The following is a 20826-nucleotide window of genomic DNA, read 5'->3' on the forward strand; positions in this document are numbered from 1 at the left end:
GAAAAATTCCTTCCCAATATTCCTCCCTAACTCTGCTCTCCTTCAGCTTAAGACTTGTCCTGTCACTCCATGCCCTTGTGAAAATTAATTAAATTGGATAGTTGCATGACTTTCGTGGAAAATTTCCCTTAAACGTAACACTGATGTGTATTGATAGAAAGTCATGGGCAGAGAAGAGGGGGCTGCTCTACCTCATCTGGATACTCCCCCTCAGCTGAAAACCCAAATCCCTCATGTGCCATCACTGATCCATCTGCTCCAATCCCCTCTGCCTGGGCGTGGGGCTGCTTCCACGTGCACTGACCAAGCCCTTTGTTCCAGGAATCAACAGGAAACTCAGATTCAAACACCTGTAGGAGTCAACACGAGAACATCATCTGGCACATTCACATCCCAAATACCCAGTCAGCTTTGGAGCTACCAGGAGAGAATTACCAGGAGAAAACAGAAAGAGAGACATGTTATGAACACTCCTAGGACTGTTTTTCCTGCTAAGGTACCACTCAACATTCATATGCTGAACTCCAAATACAAAGAAAAGCTTTCAGGTATATTCCAGCAAGATGAATGACTCAGATTATTAGAGAAAGACTGAATTATCTGTCGTTGAAGATTTAGCACCACTCACAGCATTTCACAGGTCTGCAGAGAAAGGGAGGCAGTGCCACCCCACACAGGACACGATTCACATACCACTATTCCCCCAAAGCGCTGGAAGATGTTGCGAAGGTCATGGTAGGTGGTTGTTTTCTCCAGGTTGCCAATGAACAGAGTTCTCGTTGCCTTTGGGTGAAACTCATCTATCCTTTCATCCAAAGGACGAAATTCATTCTCACTTTCGGTTTCTACGATAAAAAGAGAGCAGGAAATTTGTAATGACTGGCAATTTGGTTCATGTTGGTTTATTCAGGTCTCCTTGATCTGAACAAGTGTAACCACTATCTTTGAGAAAAACACCCAGTACTACACCCATGACTTGTTATTTATGTGGGATTGGGAATCTTTATATTTCATGGAGGAATCTGAGCATCCTCAGGTGAAAGAGCTGCATCTTCCAACTGCTTCTCTGAAAATTTACTCTTACCAAATATCAGTGCTTGAGTGCATGAATTACAGTAAGGCTTCCCCATGCTTGGGGAAGAGCACGTGGCAGGAGTTTGTTTTCAGGAATCAATTTTTAAAGAAGCCATTGAAGTGCAGTCTTAGAACTTCACCACATGCTCAGGGCTGCAGCGCTCACTGGTTGGTCATGTGGGCTCTGCTGCCACAGACTCAAACCGCAGCACTTGTTGGTGTTTTAATTAAAAGGAGACAAAATGAGGCTGGGAGGACTCAGTGCGTGCTCACACCACCCACCGGCAGCTGCTCCACCGAGACGTGGTGGATGAAATTGTTCCTTCCTGCAGATCCCACTGTTTGGGAGGATGGCAGCTTTCCTTCTCTGAGGCTTAAGACTGGAACTCTCCTGTTGATTATCTAAGAGCATCCACTCTTTTTGCTCTGGAGTTTATTGTGGCATTTTCCCAGTTCCTTTAAAGTAAGTTTCCTACTTCTATTCTGCCTCTTTACAACAGCTCCTGAACACACCCAGAGCGGTCCTGTGGGAGAAGGGCGTGGACCTTACCTGGTCCTATCCAGGCCGTGACTTCAATCTGCATGCCAAAGAAAAGCTTTCCTTTGGAGGCATTTAGTGCTTTCTCCTGGTCCTCCTGCTGCCGGAAGAACACGAGGCCATAGCGCTCCTCGGATGCGCCATGGATCTGCACTGACGTCACCTTCCCGTACTTCTTGAATTCGTGGAAAAGTCCATCTTTAAGGCTTGTATCTAAACCAACAAATAAACATTAATACTGCAGAAATACAACTTCTACCAAGTCAGTAACACCATAAAAGACATGAAGAACTCTGACTGTCTTTCTGAAATGTGACTTCATCCCATTTAACTCAGTGCTCACACGAGTGCCCTTTTTACTTTGGGATGTTAATTTTGCCGATGTCCAAAGTTTCTGGCTGATCTTTCTCTTTTAAACCCAAAAAACTACACACATGAGGTTTTACATGACTAAAGCTGGCAGTGGATGGTTTTTGCTTCTAAGAAACACCCACTCAGTTTCAGGTGAAGAAATAACAGGGATACTTGATTAAAAATCCCACAGGAATACTGAGCACAGCTGGGATGATGTATCTGGAATGAAGGCTGGAGTCACACAGCATTCAGTTCAGTCAATTCAGAAATATAATCAGGCAGACTCAGGCCCACACAATCTGCCTGCGATTCGTGGGATATTGACCTCAGCATCGTGTCCTTTCAGGAATATGACAGCATTAAATCTATAGGAAGATAGCAACATATGAGGTACTCTGCTCACAAGATGAACAGATTATTTCAGCCCAGCCAGTGCTTCTGCATCCATGAATTCTGTTAAAACTATTTCACAACTGATTCCATACTGTTTTTTCCTGTGAGATCTCTCCTGTGCTCAGCACAGGGAACAGGGAGCAATCATGGGCACTCCTCAGCACATGGTTTCCTAGGTTATTTTCCATGCAATATGCATTGCCCTTACAAATATGCTCAGGCGTTTAAAGTACTCAAACTGCAACAGAAAACTCTCAACTTCTTGGGTTAAAAAAGAAACTGAAGCAGAGTGAGAAAAAACAATCAAAGTTTCAAGTTATAAATGGAGATGTGTCCGTTTTTCCCTGGGAAAGCCCACATTACTGTTGGAAGCACCAGTTCCAGGAGCTGGAAATTCCCAGTACTTGGAGCTGGGACCAGCAGGGCTTCTCACAGACGGTCACTAATTAAGCAATTTTCCAACTGTCACACAAGAACTGAGGCAGAAGCAGGGAGAGAATCCCGTCCTCGGAGGCAGCACATGCCTGCCGTGTCAAAGACTCAGTACAAGTTACTCCAGCAGTCCCATCCCTTTTTTCCCATTCCCCTTTCCCAAGTGAATTTACCTGTTGAGCGCACTGGAAGATTTTGCACCTTGATCCCAAAACTCTTCCGGGGCTCATCCTTCTCCAGTGACGGGAGCAGCTGGGATGCAGGCGCAGGGACGGCCGTTGACTGCACTGAGCGTGCCGGGGACTCATCGCTCGAGCTGCTGCTGGAGTCACTGCTGGGAATGGCACGGAGGGAAGGACAGGTGAGTGCATGGAGCAAAGTCACCCAGGAAATGGTTACCTTACTAAAAAAGCAAAATTCCAGAGTTTCTGCTCGTCTACAGGCCTTCCTCCCTCTTGTGCGTGGATTCTGTTTCTGTGCTGCCGCCCACTTATTCACATGAATTTAAGTCTTCCTACCAATATTCCCTACCAAAGCCCCCAGAGAAGACAGGCAGGGAAGTGGAATATGGGTAAAATGTCAGCAAGATCCTGTTACCCACCCTGATAGTGGTGGAGATTTAATTAAGCATAATGCAATGGTGGACCAGCTCAGGAGCTGTGTATGAAGAGTGGAGAAATACAGGAAGGATGCAAAAGTCTGATAACGCCTCAAAATCCATCCCAGCACTCTCATGTACAGGAAAGAAATATTATTGTGCTCTCAGGCATCTTCCCTGAAAAAATCTGTACTCCAAAGAGACCCCGTGTGAAAATCATGGCAAGTATTTTGGTCAATTGCTTGGGAATAACCTGGATAGATGGGGATGTCCCTGTCCCACCCCACAGCCCAGGGTGGAACAAGATTATCTTAAAAATCCCTTCTATCTCAAACCATTCTAGGATTCTCTATGAACCAGCGAACACTATTTCTGGGCTCAGCCTCAACCTCCAACTTCAGGATATGAAGAATTCAGACCCAAGAATGCCTTTTATAACCAATAATTACAGTGGAAGGGGATTTGCATATTAGATCACAGAGGGAGTCAATCTAATCCATGGACTCAGGACCATTCGATGCTCCGAGGAGACTCAGAAATTCAGAGAATATAATGTTATTAAAGCTTGCCCAGTGGGGACACGTCATCCTGCTTCAGTGGTTCATTTCTTCCCCGAGGCACGAGGGCTCAGAACAGCGCTAAAAATAATTTTGTCTGACATAACCCCAGAGACTCTCGTTCTCCATTACACGAGTAGCCTTCGAAAAAATTCTGCTGGAATTTTAACTTGGAGGCTGGAGGGGGGGGAGATGTGCCACATACTAAAATTACCCTGTCAGTCTGAAATTTGCTGCTTGATTGAATTTTTATATTCCTCTCCACATCGTATTAGAAAAAGGATAAGCAAGTTTATCTTTTTCTTATCTTAAATATTTCATATCTTTCTTATAAACCTTCTTGCCATTAAACCACTTAACTTTTCCATTTCTTTTCTCAGGGAAACCATTTCAGGCTTCTAATAATTTCCAAGATTTGATTTTGTGAGCTCTTCTACTGCTTTTTTGTGTGTGTTTTTCTTCAAATGTTAAAAAAAAACTGGTTTTCTTTCTGAACGTCTTGGGGTAATGAACACCATGGCACATTCTCAAAAGCCCTTGGGCTCTGTCCCCATTATATTTGGAGGCACAGAAGGGAAGACAATCTCTGTCCCAAAATACTTACAAACAATCCAGAAGGATATAAAAACAGGCCAGACCAAAATAAAACACAACAAAAAGGGTCAAAAATGCAGAAGTAATAATAAACATGAGAAATTGCTGCTGGTCTCACCCTCTCATTACAACCCTCCCATCCCATGGAGCCACTTCACACGTTGGTGCCTTTCCCACACATTCTCCTCCTACTCCCCCTGCTCTGGAGGAGGAAGTTCAGCATCACTTTGGGAGAATAGTGAAAATAAAGCCATGCCAAGAAGAGAGTGAAAAACTGAGCCCTTTCTCCCGCCCTGCTGTTCCCAAGGGCAGCTGCCTTGTACCACCCAACCTCTCACTTCATGGGTAATAAATAACATTTCCCTTCCCACCAACAGTCCCTTGTGTTTTCCAGCAGTGAATATCCCACCATCAAGATGTTCCTTCACAGCCTCATTTTTCTGCCAAATTAGTAAACTGGCTTTCTGTCTCACCTGTGCACCCTCCTTTTGTGCACTCTTCATTATGAACTATTTAATCATTGAAAGTGAAGAGTGAAGCATTTCCTCCTCATCTTTATCCCATTCCTTCTGCCCTTCCACTAAATCACCAAACTGAAGTTCTTCTTTACAGCATTTTGAGAAAAGAACAAACCTAACCCCAATCGAACAGGCCCCTCAGTGTTCTCAGGAGCAACATCAGCCATCACCTGCTACTGAGAAATAAATTGGCAAAGAATAGAGAAACTTCTTTAAACACACAAATATAGGGCAGAGAATGTATGTGGGGAGAAACTGAAAATAATTCCCAAGCTGACAGCAGCTCCATGTGGTTCAGCAGCCCCTGGGGAAAATTAAAATAGGACTTCAGGGCTGCAGATCCCTCCACCCTGCACACATTTCCACTTCTCCTTCTCACATCCTGACGCTCATGCCCTTACACCCAAAGCCTTTGGAATTCCAGTGTGCTGAGATCGTATCTCGAGCAAGAGGCAGTGCTGAATTGATCTGAGCAGTGCTTTAGAATGGAGACAGGCTATTTTTACAGTCTGGGGTTTTTTTTATGAGGATGTTAAAACATGGAACATACTGTTAAAATCACAGCATTCCACTAGAGAAAAAGTATTATCTCAGGTAACACCGTTAAATATCCAAGTGATGACACAGCAGTGCAACAGGGTGATAAATTCTAAACAGGAGCCTGAATTCTGCGCAACTTTGGGAAACAAGGCTCATGCTGGTAACTTGCACTTCCCCAGGGAGTTTTAGGGCCCTTAGCAAATAAGACTTTCTGAGACATTCCAGAAAAAAAAAAGTCAGTATTTCCTGACTATTTTTAGACAAGAAAAAAAAATTATTGCAAGAACAATCCCCCCTTTCTTTCGGGAAATCCCCATCAGTTTTCCAACTGAAGAAACATGGATATAATAATTCAAAAGTAAGTCAAAGGTTTGATGTTCTGTGAATGGGAGAATGATGGAAGAGTTAATTATAGCTGCTATGTCACCCAGTTATAGCTCACAGCACAATCAAAATAAAGCATCTGACAGGGAATTATATGGAGTCTTGAGCAGCAAAAACAACTCTTTTTCAGGTTTAAAAATATACAGATCCGAAGCCTGAAAGCTGCTCAAGGACAAGTTCCCAGAATATTAAAATGAGAATATGGCTTTGCTTTTCCCTGTGAGTAATTTTGAAAACAACCACTCATTGCCAATGCAGAAAATAAGTTATTAAAAACTCTTCTGGCAAAAGTGGGTTCATAAAGCTTTTAGAATGAGCTAAGGAAACTTTAACACAGGAATATAATAGGATAAAACAACAGCTCTGATAATCTCCTCCTTAAAATTATTCCAAGTATCAATAGGTTTTGAGGCAGGTCAAAAATGGCACAAAAATATCTTTATAACTCCATTTTGGGCTTCTGCTACCAGCATTAAACCTGGGGTGATTTTTTCCAGAAGCAGAGCGTGCTCTGGCACTAAGCCTTTTCCCAACACGGGAAAACCTGCTCTTACACATCCCTGCAAAGTCAGTGGAGCAGAATGCCAGCACGCTGAAGAACTAATCTCCTGAGCTGTCACAACACACGCGCGGCACCGGGAGGGAGCTGGGAACAGCTCCTCCGACATCCTCCACTGTGCTCTGCACTTCTCCCAGGAATGTGGGACCACTGGGGAAGAGTCTGAGTATTTAACCAGCATTTCAGACGTTCTTTTGTCCAGCCCAGATACATCTAAAATTAGTTTCACTCTACGGCATCACAGCATTAAAGAAAAATTATTTTTGCATTTTACTGTCAGCAAAATCAGATGGACAAACGGAGCAGTAAGAGATTGTTCTTCATTAAACAAGGGGTGGACACAAAAATCTTTCTCTTACACATGCACTTTACTACAGGTGTAGTTTACAAGACCTTTTGAAACACTTATCTGCATTCCATAATTACCTATGAGTATATAATGATGTGTGCTCTTACTCACACTATTTATGTACCCATTTTTCATCTACCATGATAAAATATTTCCATAACTTACAATATTTATCTATGCATCTATTTACCATTTATCAAGATTAAACTTGTTCGTAATCCAATCTGAATTTTATCCACATGGGCCGATTCCCAAAGATTCAAACACATAAGAATCCAGTAATGGGGTTTAGACCCAAATACATGTGGTTTCACGGAATCATGGAATATCCTGTGTTGGAAGGGACCCATGAGAATGATGGGGCCCCATTCCTGGTCTCAGTACCCTGCAGCTCATTTAGCACACAGAATTTTCCTTTGCTCAGTTCTAAATTCAAAGATGACATTTCAAATCCTGATATCCCACAAATCACTCCCCATTTCCAGAGAAATTTCTCATTTTCAGGCAATAACAGTCTGCAGGTCGAGCGGTGATGAAGTTACGCTGGGTTTACGTGTGAGAAATGAAAGCACTGAGCGGAGAATACAAAGCCAGCTGTCCTTTGTTCCCACGAAAAGGAGATAAAAGAGAGGCTCCAAGCCTGTTGATGGAACGGGAGACCTGCTGCTTCCTGTCAATGGCAGTGGCGCTGAATCAAGGGATCTCACAACTTGCCCTCCACTCTCCTGCAATTTTAAAATGTGGCACAATTGTCATTTCTGCCCATTGATTTATTTGAGAGTGGTGAGTCAGCTGCAGGCTGGGGACTCCCCGCAAGCCGCAGGCAGGAAACAAAGCTGGAAACATGGCTGGAAACATGGTGGCCACAGTGGAGGATAATGCAGAGGGAAGCTTGAATATCCCACGGGTGCTGAACTGCCAATGCAGGTTTAAAAAAGCAAAACAAAACCAACCTGCTGTTGCCCAGAAAAGCTGTGACTGTCTAGTCCCTGGAAGTGTCCAAGGCCAGGTGGGATAGCTCTTGGAGTAACCTGTGATAGTGGAAGATGTCCCTGCCCATGGCAGGGGTGGAATGAGACGAGATTTAAGGTCCCTTCCAACCCGAACCATTCCATGATTCTGTCACTCCATGATTCTAACCTCTGTTGCTGAAGCAAGTTAAAAACAAAGACACCTAAAACCAGTTTAAAACCTTTGCAAATATCAGATGTGAAAAATGCAAAAATTAATACTTAGAAATTTTTTTATAGCTGCCTCCAAAAACTGTTTCACCAGACTTGGTGAGGAATCCAGGATTATTCTTTTTTAGAGGAAATATGCAGAATGATCACATTTTCCCTGCCAAAATTAATTTGAAATCAGGAACTCTGCCTGGCTCAGCTCGACTCAACACCCTGTCAGAATAATCTCCGAGTAAAGATTATCTCCTAGAAAGATCTACTGAGGACAGGCTCCATCCCTGCTGATGGTGGATTATTCTCATGGCTGATGTCAGCAGCAGATTCCCAAGCTGGGTCAGGAAATCCAAAGTTAACATCTCTGAACAGAAGCAACAGAAACCCTCGGTTTTTCTCCCTGTCCCTCCCTTTCCAGATCCGAGTGAAGTCACTGCAGATGATCTCCATGTAGAAACCACCAGCACTGACAGTGCTGTATGATCAGCTCTATCCAGAAGATACAAATCCTTGGGGATACTTTATAGGCTTTGGAAAAAACCTGCTGCTTAGATTTCCTCAGCCTGGGAAAACAGCACCAGAAAACTGAATGTACTGATGTGCTGTCTGGGAATGAAAATAATTTAAAAGACCTGATTACTGCCAGCCAACACCCAGAAAAAATTCATGGCAACTGCTTAAAATAAAAGCTTTAAAAATGCACTGTATTCCATTCTAGCAATGGACTAAAGGATCTTACCTGTGAAACACTTTGACTTCTGGATTGAAAATTATATACTGGAGCAATATATGCACAGGGCTATTACAGAGTGGTATTTCTGACCTGCTGATAGATACTACATGAACCTAAGAAGATATTTAACCAGAATTTGCCCTGTTCTCTACATACACCTAAGTCAAAAATGCACATCAAATCACACGTTCCTTCCTATGAACAGCAGAAGTCCATTCCCACAAAACTCCTGACATCACCCCATTAATCCAACAATCCAGGTGGCTCTCTGCCACACTCAAGTAGGAATCATAGAATCCCAGAAGGGGACTGGAAGATCATCTCATTCCAACACCCTGCCATGGGCAGGAATAACCACAATGAAAATTCCAGAGGTCTGGGCACGCAGTGAGCAACTCCTTATCAGAGCTGATTCCAACATTGACCTAAATATCCAAGCAAGCAGCAGGCAGTTGTTCTGTACACACGACACGTCCCACACCAGAGTATTTGTATGGGGAAAAAAACATTTCACACACCTGCGGAAATAAATACGAGGGTTTTTTCCCTCATTCAAAGGAGTTGTTGAACCTGAAGTTGAAGACGTCAGAAAACCCAGTCCCGACCTCTGAGGTTGGTTTGTATGAAGAGATCAAGAGCTAACGAGCCGTTGCCGCATTTTGCCAACTGCAGGTGAGCGCTGAAGGGGCTCAGCCCACACAGGGAAACCACAAAGAACCTGAACCCCGCTCCTCCACGTGCAAACAAGGCTTTCCACTGGAAATACAGATATAAGAGGAAGGGCAGAGAAAGCCATCTAAACACTCCCTCAGTGTAATTACCCTGTGCCCATCACCCCAGCCTCAGCCCCTTCAGAGCAAAGCTCGCCGGGATACGATTCCGTGACATTCCTGGCACCCGTTCAAGCTGCTAAGAACTTGCCACCCAAAGAACTTCGGTTTGTGCATGTCACACACTGCAGTATTTAGCAGCACTCAACTATGATAAGACAATCCACCGAGAGGGGGGGAAAGGCCAGACCTGCTGCACAGAAACAAAAACAGCTACAAAAAGCATGCAACAGATAAAACCAGCATTTACAGCTCTGAAGAGAGATCATTAAGTACTGCAAACTAATGAAACGAGAACATCTTCCTTCCCATAATTTTTTCTCCTTTACCATGGCCAGAGAGAATACTTCAGTGATCTCCTACTAGGCTAGAACCCTAAATCCAGAGAAATTAAATTAAATGATGTTTAAATGGGAAAGCAACACAACCATGACAACTCCACATCCATAGCCAACTAACACACATAGCTGCAGTATTTATTTCAGTCTCTGACCAGCAAGTTTTTGAAGACACAGCCTCCAGGTACTATTTACCATATATTTATCCCAAGTCAAGTGAGTGGCTTATTAACATTCCATTTGCATTTCTGTGACAGGCCATGAATAAATATATATAAATATATTTACATCAGTTATTTTATCCTGATGTCTGACACCTGATCTTTGATGAAAGTCTGAAATGAATCACAGAAAAGATGGATATGTTGCTTAGAAGGATGGACTGCTCCCACCCCACCCCCAGAACCACCTTCCCCTGCAGTCCTCCGACTTTCCAGACAGCTTTGGGCTCCTTTTAATTCCTCCCTGCAACTAAATAACCCATTCTGAGTGCTAAAAATATCTGTGTTTTTATTAATCCCCGTCGGGCTGAGGACACTTTGCCCAACCCACAGCCGGTGTTGTCACCTTGCTCCTTGACCTACATCCCCCTGTCTTTGGGTTTGAACTTTGTACAGCCAAGAATTAAAAACACTAACCTGGAGAGAAAAAAATTGCTGGGTACAAACACGCTGGACTATCTCTGGAGCAAAGAGCTGACTCAGCACTGACAACAGCTTCCCACTGCTGCTCAGTCCCTGTGCTCCCCACGCTGGCTGGTGGCTCAGATGTAGATGGGTTTGGTGTTGAATTTGGGAGCAGCTGGAGTTACCTGCCTGCCCAGCCAATGCCTCTTTGAACCATGGATGCTCCCTGGGAACAGTGGGATTGCTCATGCTCCAAAAGAAACCCTGGGAAGCCGGAGGAAATGCTTTCTCAGCAAACGGCCACAGTGACGGAGCTTGGCGCTGGCAAAGATAAAAGTCATCGAGGCCTTGAGGGTGAAGTACAAAGTAGCTCTTCAGCTCTGCTTTCCCACAATTAAACTTCCACCGATGCAAAGAGACAAGAAAGAGGGTGGGTGTGAGAATGGGTGAGCAGGATGAGCCTCTGTTTAACATCACCTTCACAGAGGGAAGCCTTGGCTCAAGCTGCCTCGTGAGAAGTCCCACTGCAGCCACCCAGAACTCCCACCTCCTCCAGCCATGCTCCAAGTTATTCCAAGCACAGGCAGGACATGCCTGAGGAAGAGCTGCTGCTCCAGTCACAGATCAGACAAAAGTTGGCCAAAAGCAGCATAACTGTGTTAAAGGGAAGAACTTTTGCCACCTATCTGCTGATTATTTAAATTAGTATTTTGTAACTGATACCTCAGAGCATGAAATCTTTGGACAAAAGCTGTATTTTAGTACCAGATTCATGGGAGGCTGTCTTAACACCCTCTACAGATGAAGAGGAAGGTATGAAGAGGCCAAGGGCTTTGCCCAAGGTCATTCCGTGAATCACAGAGGGAGCCGGCTGAGGAATTTGATCTCCTGGCTAACGGATAGCCAAGTCTTTTCAAAATACCAAGAAAGTAACACAGAATCATTTAAGCTGGAAGACAGCTCCATGATCATCAAGCCCAACATTTAAAGGCAGTTTCCTCAACAACTGCACTGCTTTCATGAAGGGACCTACTCAGTGTCCTAGGAAAAATCACCAAACTCTACTCCAAGTGCTGCCTATGAGCCAGAAGAGTGAAGTGCCATTGAAAATGCAACCACCACTGCATCCAAGTAGGCTACTACACATCTAATCAAAGAGCAAAAAGCAACCTCTTTTGCCTCAAGAGCCCTGTCAAATTAATTTCTGGGAATAAACACTTCTAAATACAATTTTTAAACCATTTGGCACTGACTAACTGTTGAGCACAGGGCACCTTTCGAAGAAAAGCCTTTTTCAGACATATGCTAGAACAAAAAAAGCCCTAGCACTGATTCACCTCCAGGTTACTGCAGTTACTTTTTAACATAAAGCTGCCAGAAGATCATGGCAAACAGCCCCATAGAATTAATTGTGTCTTCATGTTTTAGAAAAGCATCACACCTTGCCTTATAAAAACCATGCCAGGCACTATTTGCGTGCACTGCCTCCTCCCAACCCAAGGCACTGGGGTTTTTTTAGCAATACACAAAACACCATTTGTTGAAATTCCTGATTTGGAGCAGTTTTGAAATGGTGCATCCTCTCCTATAAACAGAATTGTTCCTGGGATGGGAGCTGCAATGGAAGGCATGCCAAGATACACAGCTGAGCTACAATGCTGCTTAAGTAAATTTGGGAACATGCAAAGCTTAATATAGAAATTCCCTTTATGGCAGATAACACCGTGCAAGTTTAGTACTTCTAAAAATGGTAACTATTGTCCAAAGAGAGAAATCAAAATGAAAATGGACAGAGCAACCCTAGCTCTCCATCCAAAATAAATCCATTTACCAAGGGTGTTTTTCAAAGAGAATTTCTATTCCCTTACATCTTAGAATCATAAAATACTCCTTCTGATCTAAGATTCTAATAGAATCTTCTACAGCCTCTCAAAGAAACACCAAAGAGATGAAGAGAAGAATAATTTTGGAGGCTGTGTTTTTTTTAATGTTCCCTTTTTGACCAACAACAGTGACTGGAAGAATCACAGGAGAGCTCTGTAAAACCAGAATGGGAGCTGCTGTTCTGGAGTAAAGGATTACTTTAAAATGGAAGGCCTGGGGAAAAAAAAAGTAATTTCTGTGATCTCAGGCAGCAAAAATTATAGAGAGAAGACATTTGAGTTCTATGCTAAGGATTAATTTGCCATTTAAAAATGCAGGGAACAGATGGATCTCTTGGCTAGGACTATATTTGGGAATTACTTCATTTTGCTGCCCACATGCAAATAAAAATACAACGAAAAGTAGAACTTTCTGTGAGCTTTCACATGGGTAGAAAACACTGAAGTAATGAAAATAAAATCAGAAAGAAAATGTCTGTATGAAATAGGTAAAGTGCCACAGCACCTATTATGGATCTGCAGTAGGCTGGGGGAGAGAATGTGATCTTACTTTATTGAGCAACTATGGAGAGTAATGCCAGGCTTAGAAGCTAAATTAAAAAGAAAAAACAACCCCAAAACCAACCCAGCAAAACCCGTATCATATGACAGTGTTTGCTACTTAAGACTAACGTCTGAAAAAGTACCTTGCTGTAATTTAATTCCATGGAATTTATGAGGATTTAACAATTACATCTCCACACACGATCAGAAGTCCAGGGATTCTCTTTCCCAAAAGCCTGTGACAGTTCCATTGCACTGACCAGGGATCACAAAGCACGAGTGAGAGCTTAATTTGTGAGAAAAATGCAAAAGTAGGGGGAAATCCATAAGAAAATGCCTTACACCTCCTTGGACCGAGTCCCGTACAGCCCTGGCCTCCACCCCACATGGCAACAGCTGCAAAAAGAGGAGCAGCGCAAGGCAATTCCACTGGAGACAATGGGATGGAAGAAAAGTCCTCTGAGGAATACCCACAGGAAAAGTCTGTGCACTTCTCTTAGGGGAGCCAGTGCTTTCAAATTCCCAAACCATGGCAGCTGTACAGGTTTAATTAAGCACCTTCCTTTTTTCCACCATTTCTCCGAGTTCAAGGGAAACTGCATATTAAAAAGCAAACCCAACATCAATTCCTGAGACAACTGTTAGATACCATCTCTGCTTCTCTTCTAGCAACACAACGAGCCTTTCCTCTCTCTCTCTATCTCAAAAACAAAGAACAAACTGAAAATTTCACCCAGTAAAGCCCCGACCAGCGCAGGACGTCCTCAGCGTACTCCCAGACTCCGGAACAGGGATAAGCACAGCTTCACACGCACTTAGAAAACGAAAAGGAGTAGAATATCTGTACTAACCCAACAGCTTCCTTTCTGTGACTATTCATCCTTCACAATCCAACAGGACACACCAGCCAGTAAACAAACATGGAAGGGAGGGACCAACTTCAAAGCAGGTGTGTAAATCTTACATAATTTGAGGGTTTGAGATCTTGCAGCAACCTCTTACCCAACGAGGTGTCAGATGATCCAAGGAGGTCAGACCTGTAGCAGCCACAGTAAGTAGGACACTCGGCATCTCACTCAGCCCAGCCCAGCACCATTTGCCCACAGGGACCTGGGGACGGGCGTTCTTGGGAATTCATTTTCAGGTGGATAACAGTGCCTCTCTTTCACACATTATCACACCAGAAAAGCTCTCTGATCTCAAACAGATGAAAGATAAGAAATACATGAATGCTCTAAGAGCCGGGATCTGCTGGAGATGTGTCTTAATTATTCTTGATTTTTAAACTGTTTGATGAAGTTCTCATATTTTTGCCCAGGTATAAAACCAATGATTTCCAGTCATCTGTAGAGAACATCCCATAGCCATGGAAGAAATGAGGATACAGCCCTGAAAACTACTTCCCGCTCATGGAAAGGATTCTCCAAGAGGTACTTTTCCTGCCATCCTGGATTTCCAAGTGTCTTGTAGCAAAAACCATCACTTTGAGCTAAATAAAGCAACTGAGCACTGAAGCCCAGCTATTTCTCAAAGAGAAGGAATTAAAAGGCTCCAAGTCTCACTTCTCCAGACAGCAGAGTGCACTCATGGCTGGAAGGATGAAGAAACAAAAGAACAGGTCCCCTACCTTTGTTACGGGTGTCTTGTGAGGAGGGATCACAGAGAAGTCCTGTTTCTTAATGTCAAAGCTATTTTTGTTCTTCTATCAGGCACTTAATGAATAATTATGCAAAAGACTTTATTCACATGGCATCTACACAGTGCACAGTTCTCTGCTCCTCCTTTTGGAAACTCAGCTTCCCCTGAAGATTTAAAAAAATTTGGACCACATCCCAACACATACAAATCTCTCCTCCTCTACAGAACATACTGAAGCCCTCCTCTCTCTCCCAGGCCTGTGATTTTCCACTCAAGAGCCATGCTGCCTTCTCCTCTCCGAGCAGTATTATGAGCTGACCTCAAGGATCTGGAGTGGGATCCCTAATCTCCTACTAAGAAGCTTTTGCACTTAAACCCTTGATGCCATCATTAGTGGTTTCGGCACTTGCGACGTTGTGGCTGGACAGCGCTTGATGCTGGCACGGTAAGGGCAAAGCTAAGCACATCAGGTACACGGTTAATTCAATGGGCAAAGTTTAGGGGATGATACTCTTTTTTGTTTTTTCCCCAATAAGGCTTATTTACAATTAATTTCCATCCCTGTGACCTTATTTAAGTACAATGTGTCCCAGCTGAGATTGTAACATTAATACCATATCGCATTGATACGCCTCGAGGAGACCTGTTCTCCCAGCCCTCAGGTTTTACGGGAAAGGTTTTCCTTCTGCACCCACGCCTCTGGCAGAGCCAGAAACATCCTCTTTGGGGAAAAAAAGAAAAAGTAAACAAAAAAAAAACCCCAACAAATCACTGTATTTGCAAATCCGAAGGGACGTGGTGTCTGAGCTTTAATTGGAACATGTATGGCTGAGCACAGGCAGTGGCTGGATTCTTCCTTTGATCATTGTAATGACAGGTATTTTTTCAAGAAGGTTCAATACAGACTTCCTCTTCTGCTATGCATCCCTCCATGTGAATATTCATTAGAAATTATTAAAATGCCCTTTATTCCAAAGGTCTGTACGACGGGGATCCTCTCCCCCACCTCTGGTGCCTGTGTCTCCATCTGAGCTGTCTGACTCCACCATCACTGCAGATAAGCACTTCCAGACTACGATGCCTCTGATCTATTTCAGCCATGATTTGCAACCGAGCTGTGAGTGTCTCCCAAAGAAAGGGGAATTTGGACCACTTGTGCAGAGGAAGGCAGCCACCACAGCCCATGGCACCACACGTTTCCCTGTTTTCCTTGGCTTTCTCGGGGTTGGTTTCCCCTTGTGCTCCCAGTGTGCAGCAGGAAGAGAACGTGGCACATTTCTTCCTGCCTCTAGGATCCCTCGGACTAAGCCTGGCTTCTGAGCAGTAACACGGGCAGCTTCAACTTCCCTGACCTCAGCTAATTCTTTCCTTCCCTCAGCCTACTCAAGATGATTAAGCAAAACACTTGGAAGGAAATCAAAGCCTTAAAAACGCAATTAGAAGTGACCATTTTGTTAATATGTGCACGCACAACCCCAAAGTCAAACCCAATCCAACAGCACCTGACCTTTGGGAAAACAGCAATTTTTAGCAGCTCCCACGGACTTAAGGAACAGCCCAAAGTCTCCCACAGCGCTGGTGGGAACAGAGCTGTCGACATAGCTCAGGTTTTTCACTATTTCTAAAAAAGGAGGTTAAGAAGACATGAAATTGCGAATTCTCACACCAGATACTGACTCCCACAGACCTGCAGCTGTCCAGGGGTGACTTAAAAATATCATTTTTAACACACATCCACACACCCAGATATTTCTCCCCCAGCTGAGGAAAGGCAAGTTCACCAGAGGGTCTGGAATCAGTTGCCACAAATCCTCATATTCTCTAGCAAAGATTCTGACTTCATTGCAAGAAACCTTTAGAGTACTGAAATAATAATAATCTCTTTAACAACAATAAAGTCATTGAAATTATCAAAAATAGTTTTCATAGTAATAAAACAGAAATATTTTTCTAGGGCAATTTCCATTTCACCCATCCACAACATGATATATTTCTGAGACTCATGTCCTGAAATTAATTTTTAAAAACTTTTTTTTTCTCTGCCTGTAAAGAATCAAATGCACTTTCAGAAAGCAGCAGTTGAGCTTCTGAGCCCTGACACAGAAACAAAGCCTGACAGCCCAGATTTAGATAAACACCTACTTCTGCACATTTAGGAAGAGGCTTAATTGCTTTGTCATTTAGAGCCAGCAATTATCAACTATTACTGGGAGTGCAGCGGTGGTGGGGGGTATTCATTGCAGCCAAATGTCCACTCTTTTTTGGGCAGCTCATGCCAAGAAAATTAAGTACTCAATAAAAAAAGAAATTAAAACCCCTCTTGGTTATAACGTTTTAAAGTATTTTATTGTCTATTTATATGTAAGGGTGGTGGGGGAGGGGGTCTCCCAGAGGGGCCAACAAAGATAGTATTTCTATTTTATTCTGAAATTTCATCCAATTACGGCAGAGGTGGTATTAGGATGTTGGGGAAGGCTCCAAAATCGCCCTTTTGGGGGATTTTTGGGGCTGACTCTTCCCGCAAGGAAATCAGTGCTTAACTTCCAGAGCGAGCAGAGAATTTAAGGTTTAAAAAAATAAATAAACGACCTAAAATTGGTTGAGAGGGAGAGAGGGTGGCGTTCCCCCTCAGAGCCGGCTCTGCCACAGGCGCTGCTCCTTCATTTCCCTGCGCTGTGTGAGGGGAAAACCTCCACGCAGGAGAGCTGCTCCAGTGCCAAGGTGGGGGGAAGGATTCTATTTTTTTATTATTATTATTTTATTTTACTTAAAAGGCGCTTTTCTCTGTGGCAATCGCGGTGTTTTTCCGTGGGGCTCGGGCGGCCCCGCCCCGGGGGCGGCGCGGCGGCCCCGGCCGGCTCCCTCCAGCTCCCGCCGGCTCAGACCGGTTCTCAGCGCAAAGAACTGCCCCCCGCCCGCCGGGACAGCGCGGCGGTGGAACACCCGCTTTTGCCCCACAAACAGCCCCTTTCCCCTCACAAAACATCCGCTTTTCCCTCAAAACCACCTGCTTTTCCCTCAGAAACAGCCGCTTTCCCCGCCCCGAAACAGCCGGGTGAGGCGGCGCCGCGGCCGCGCCGCCATTACAGTGGCGGGCGCGCTCCGGCGGCTGTGAGGCGAGAGAAAGCGACGAGGTTTCGGAGGGAGATAAAAATCTTATTATGCAACGCACATTTTTAATAGATTATTGCCGAGTCCAGGGCTGAGGTAATGCGGGCTGTCAGCAGCTGGGGCGAGAAGCTGAGGGACGAGCGGGCTGCGGCCGCTCCTCCCAAGGGCGCCGAAGGCAGCATTTCTTCACCATCCGTGCGTGAGGAGAACTTTGACATATCACATTATTTTTTTTCCACAGAAGGATCTATTTATGTGCTTACATATACACAGGTACGTCTTTTTCGGCATATCTCGAGTATAAAGGTTTGTTTTCTGTATTATAATCTCTCCAAAGCCATCTGAAAACATTCTGCCTGTGATTAATCTTAAGAAACCCGATACAAGTCCCATGGGTAAAAAAAGCCACGTTTAAAGGATGGTCTCGGTTATATTTAGCTGAGCAGCAGCACAGGCTGACACGAGCAGAAACACAAGGAAGAACAAAGTGAAAACGCTCGACAGTTGGTAAGAAAAACCTGCGAGTATCTGAGGTGGATTTTTTATTTTCCGTTCCCTAATTCACATTTTGCCGCACAGAGAGAACATTAAAGCAGCATATGGGTTTATGTGAACAAAACGTAAGGATGAGGTGCATCACCTGACAGTGACAAGATTTACTGTTGCCTTTGTGTAATGGAAAAGGCTTCCTACTCTAAGAAATTCTTTAATTTTCTTTAATAAATCTTAACCTGATTCTTCTCCCAAACAAACACGAGCTCGCTCAACCCTGTCATTCTACCAGAAGAGATTAAAAATTTTCAGCTCATCTCTACAGTGCCAAAAGTATGTGGAATTATTTAACCTCGACAAAAGCCATCTCTCAGATGCTTCAATAAAGCCTAAACAGCTACGTTTAACCTCATTTTTCCTGATTTTTCATCTGTCCTCAGCACAGGCATCTCCAAACCCACTCAAAATCCCAAATCCCAGCTAAGTCAGTGATTCATCACTTCTGGCAGCAAACGACAAGGAAGGAGGAGATGAAGACAATGGTAGAGGAAGGTTTGCATTATGCAATGAAACTAAAACTCGCTTTTTTCTACTTTCACTTCAGTTGTTGAAACAGGGTAGGAAAGTCCCTGACTAAACAAAATACACAGGAGGTCTCAGGGAGCCTGTTTTTCTCATGATTAAAATTCTCTTCGCAGTATTTTTCATCAGTTTATTTCAATATTAAGACACACATATATTCCATTCCAATGGTAATTCCTTGCTCTGAAAAGAATTTAATCACAGAGAAATCTAAAATTAAAACCAATCTCTAAATATCTTATGCCCTGCCCACTTGTCATGAGAACTTTAAATACAGCTATCAGAATTACAAAAAAAAAAAAATCCTTTTTCAAATATCTGGAAGTGCAACTTCTTCCCGTTTCTTGATTTTGGGAAGACTGGAGTAACTATGATCATGTAGATCTTGCTGAATATAAAACCAGTGTTGTATATAAGCTGGAAATGCTCTTTTAACTTCACAATATCTATTTCACATTACAAGCTATAGAGAAATAGTCATCTAACTAATTATTCATCAGCAGCTACAGCATCCTGGAGGTGAGATAACCAAATAAACATCCTTAAAAATAAATTAAAGGTGACTACATTACATGCTATAGGAAATTATTCATTTAACTGGAAAATCCCCCAGCATCCTCCACATCAGACAACTGAATAAACACTCTTAAAAAATAAATTAAAGGCCAAGGGAAATCTCAGGTTGCTTATCTGTAGATTGAACACATGTGGTGTTCACGCTTTCACAGCGTGGACATCACCTACAGGAAAATCAAACACTGGGTTTTTGTAAATGAATTCAAACCCCATCCCAATAAGGTTTTTAGGAATGAAATTCTCCACTCTCAGTGCTGGGTGGTTATGCACGCTGCTGCAGCAAAGCTTTAAAAATAATCACTAACACATGGAGCAGCAAGAGATGTGTCAGGCCATTTGCCATTACAAAACTGAATCAAAAAGCCCAGAAATTATTTTTAGCGCATTAGAGCACTGCAATAAGCAGCCTAGAAAAGGGCCTTTTCTACAAAAAAAAAACAACAAACAAACAAAAAAACAAAAAAACAAAAAAACCAAAAAAACCCAAACAGAAAAAACCCACAAAACAATACAAAACAAACAACAACAAAAACACAGGGGGATGTTTCCAGGAGGTTGGGCAGGGCACAGCAAAATCTGGTTTGCTTCCTATGGGATCACCCAGCTTCCACCCAGAGTCAGCTTCTTCCATGACACGGTACAGAAAATATGTTTGCTAATGTATCATTTGTGGTGTGTGTCTGAATCACCAAAATGGAGAAACTGAAGCTTCTGGTGATGGCAAATTATCATTTTCAAGGGCTTTTTTATTCTTTCAAGGTGATAAAAAAATTCCATCAACCCTTTTCCACAGTATGGGTGGGGAATGAGCAATCTCACACTAAAAAGACTTCAAAACACAAATTCCTCCTCAAATCCACACAGGAACCATCCACATCTACCACATCTACCAGCTTCCTCAGCTCAGCAGGCAACTTCTGAGAGGCCACAGAACACTCCAAATAAAGCCTGGCTTCAGAGAATACTGCTTATTTTAAATGTGTTCTTTCTGGTTTTAGTTTCTAAATTACTCCCTGGCAGCTTCATTACTTGCAAAGGCCTCCAAATAGCAATTTAAAGCAAAGATTAGTGAGATCCAACACAACAAACTCTGAACCTTTACAAGATAAAGGCTTTTTTGGATTGTTTTTTCATTTTAAAGCAAGCAGATCGTGTTTCTTCAGTATTGTCCCGGAAAATCTGCTCCACTTAGTCAGTGCTTCAAAACCACAAGCAAGGAAACCCAAACTTCTTCACCACCTTTTTGCTGCTTTTTCACAGCTCCTGAAGGACAGTGCCTGGCACGAAGTTCCCATCCACCGTGTATCCCAAACATTCCCCAGGGCAGGGAACACAACTCTGCCTGAGACCAACAGGACCAGACTGGAGTGACCAAGTTCTTACATTTCAGAAGAATGTAGTGCCATTAA

At 43.4% G+C, this 20826-nt stretch overlaps 1 protein-coding gene across 8 annotated transcripts in view; it reads right to left on the reverse strand.

Moving 5' to 3' along the window:
- SPEN (spen family transcriptional repressor) overlaps nt 1-20826 on the reverse strand; it is a 66108-nt gene that overhangs the window by 20887 nt on the left and 24395 nt on the right. For 7 of the 8 annotated variants that reach the window (XM_088178854.1, XM_088178853.1, XM_088178856.1 and 4 more), the window contains exons 4-6: nt 2965-3125; nt 1625-1825; nt 694-845 (exon numbers count right to left, since the gene is read on the reverse strand). In XM_088178854.1, the coding sequence (XP_088034980.1) occupies nt 694-845; nt 1625-1825; nt 2965-3125 (514 nt within the window). The remainder of the gene's footprint in view (nt 1-693; nt 846-1624; nt 1826-2964; nt 3126-20826) is intronic. The other variant, XM_088178851.1, reaches the window with a different exon arrangement.

The sequence above is a fragment of the Sturnus vulgaris genome, chromosome 25 (genome assembly GCF_052056855.1).
Source record: "Sturnus vulgaris isolate bStuVul1 chromosome 25, bStuVul1.hap1, whole genome shotgun sequence".
NCBI classification, from domain to species: domain Eukaryota; kingdom Metazoa; phylum Chordata; class Aves; order Passeriformes; family Sturnidae; genus Sturnus; species Sturnus vulgaris.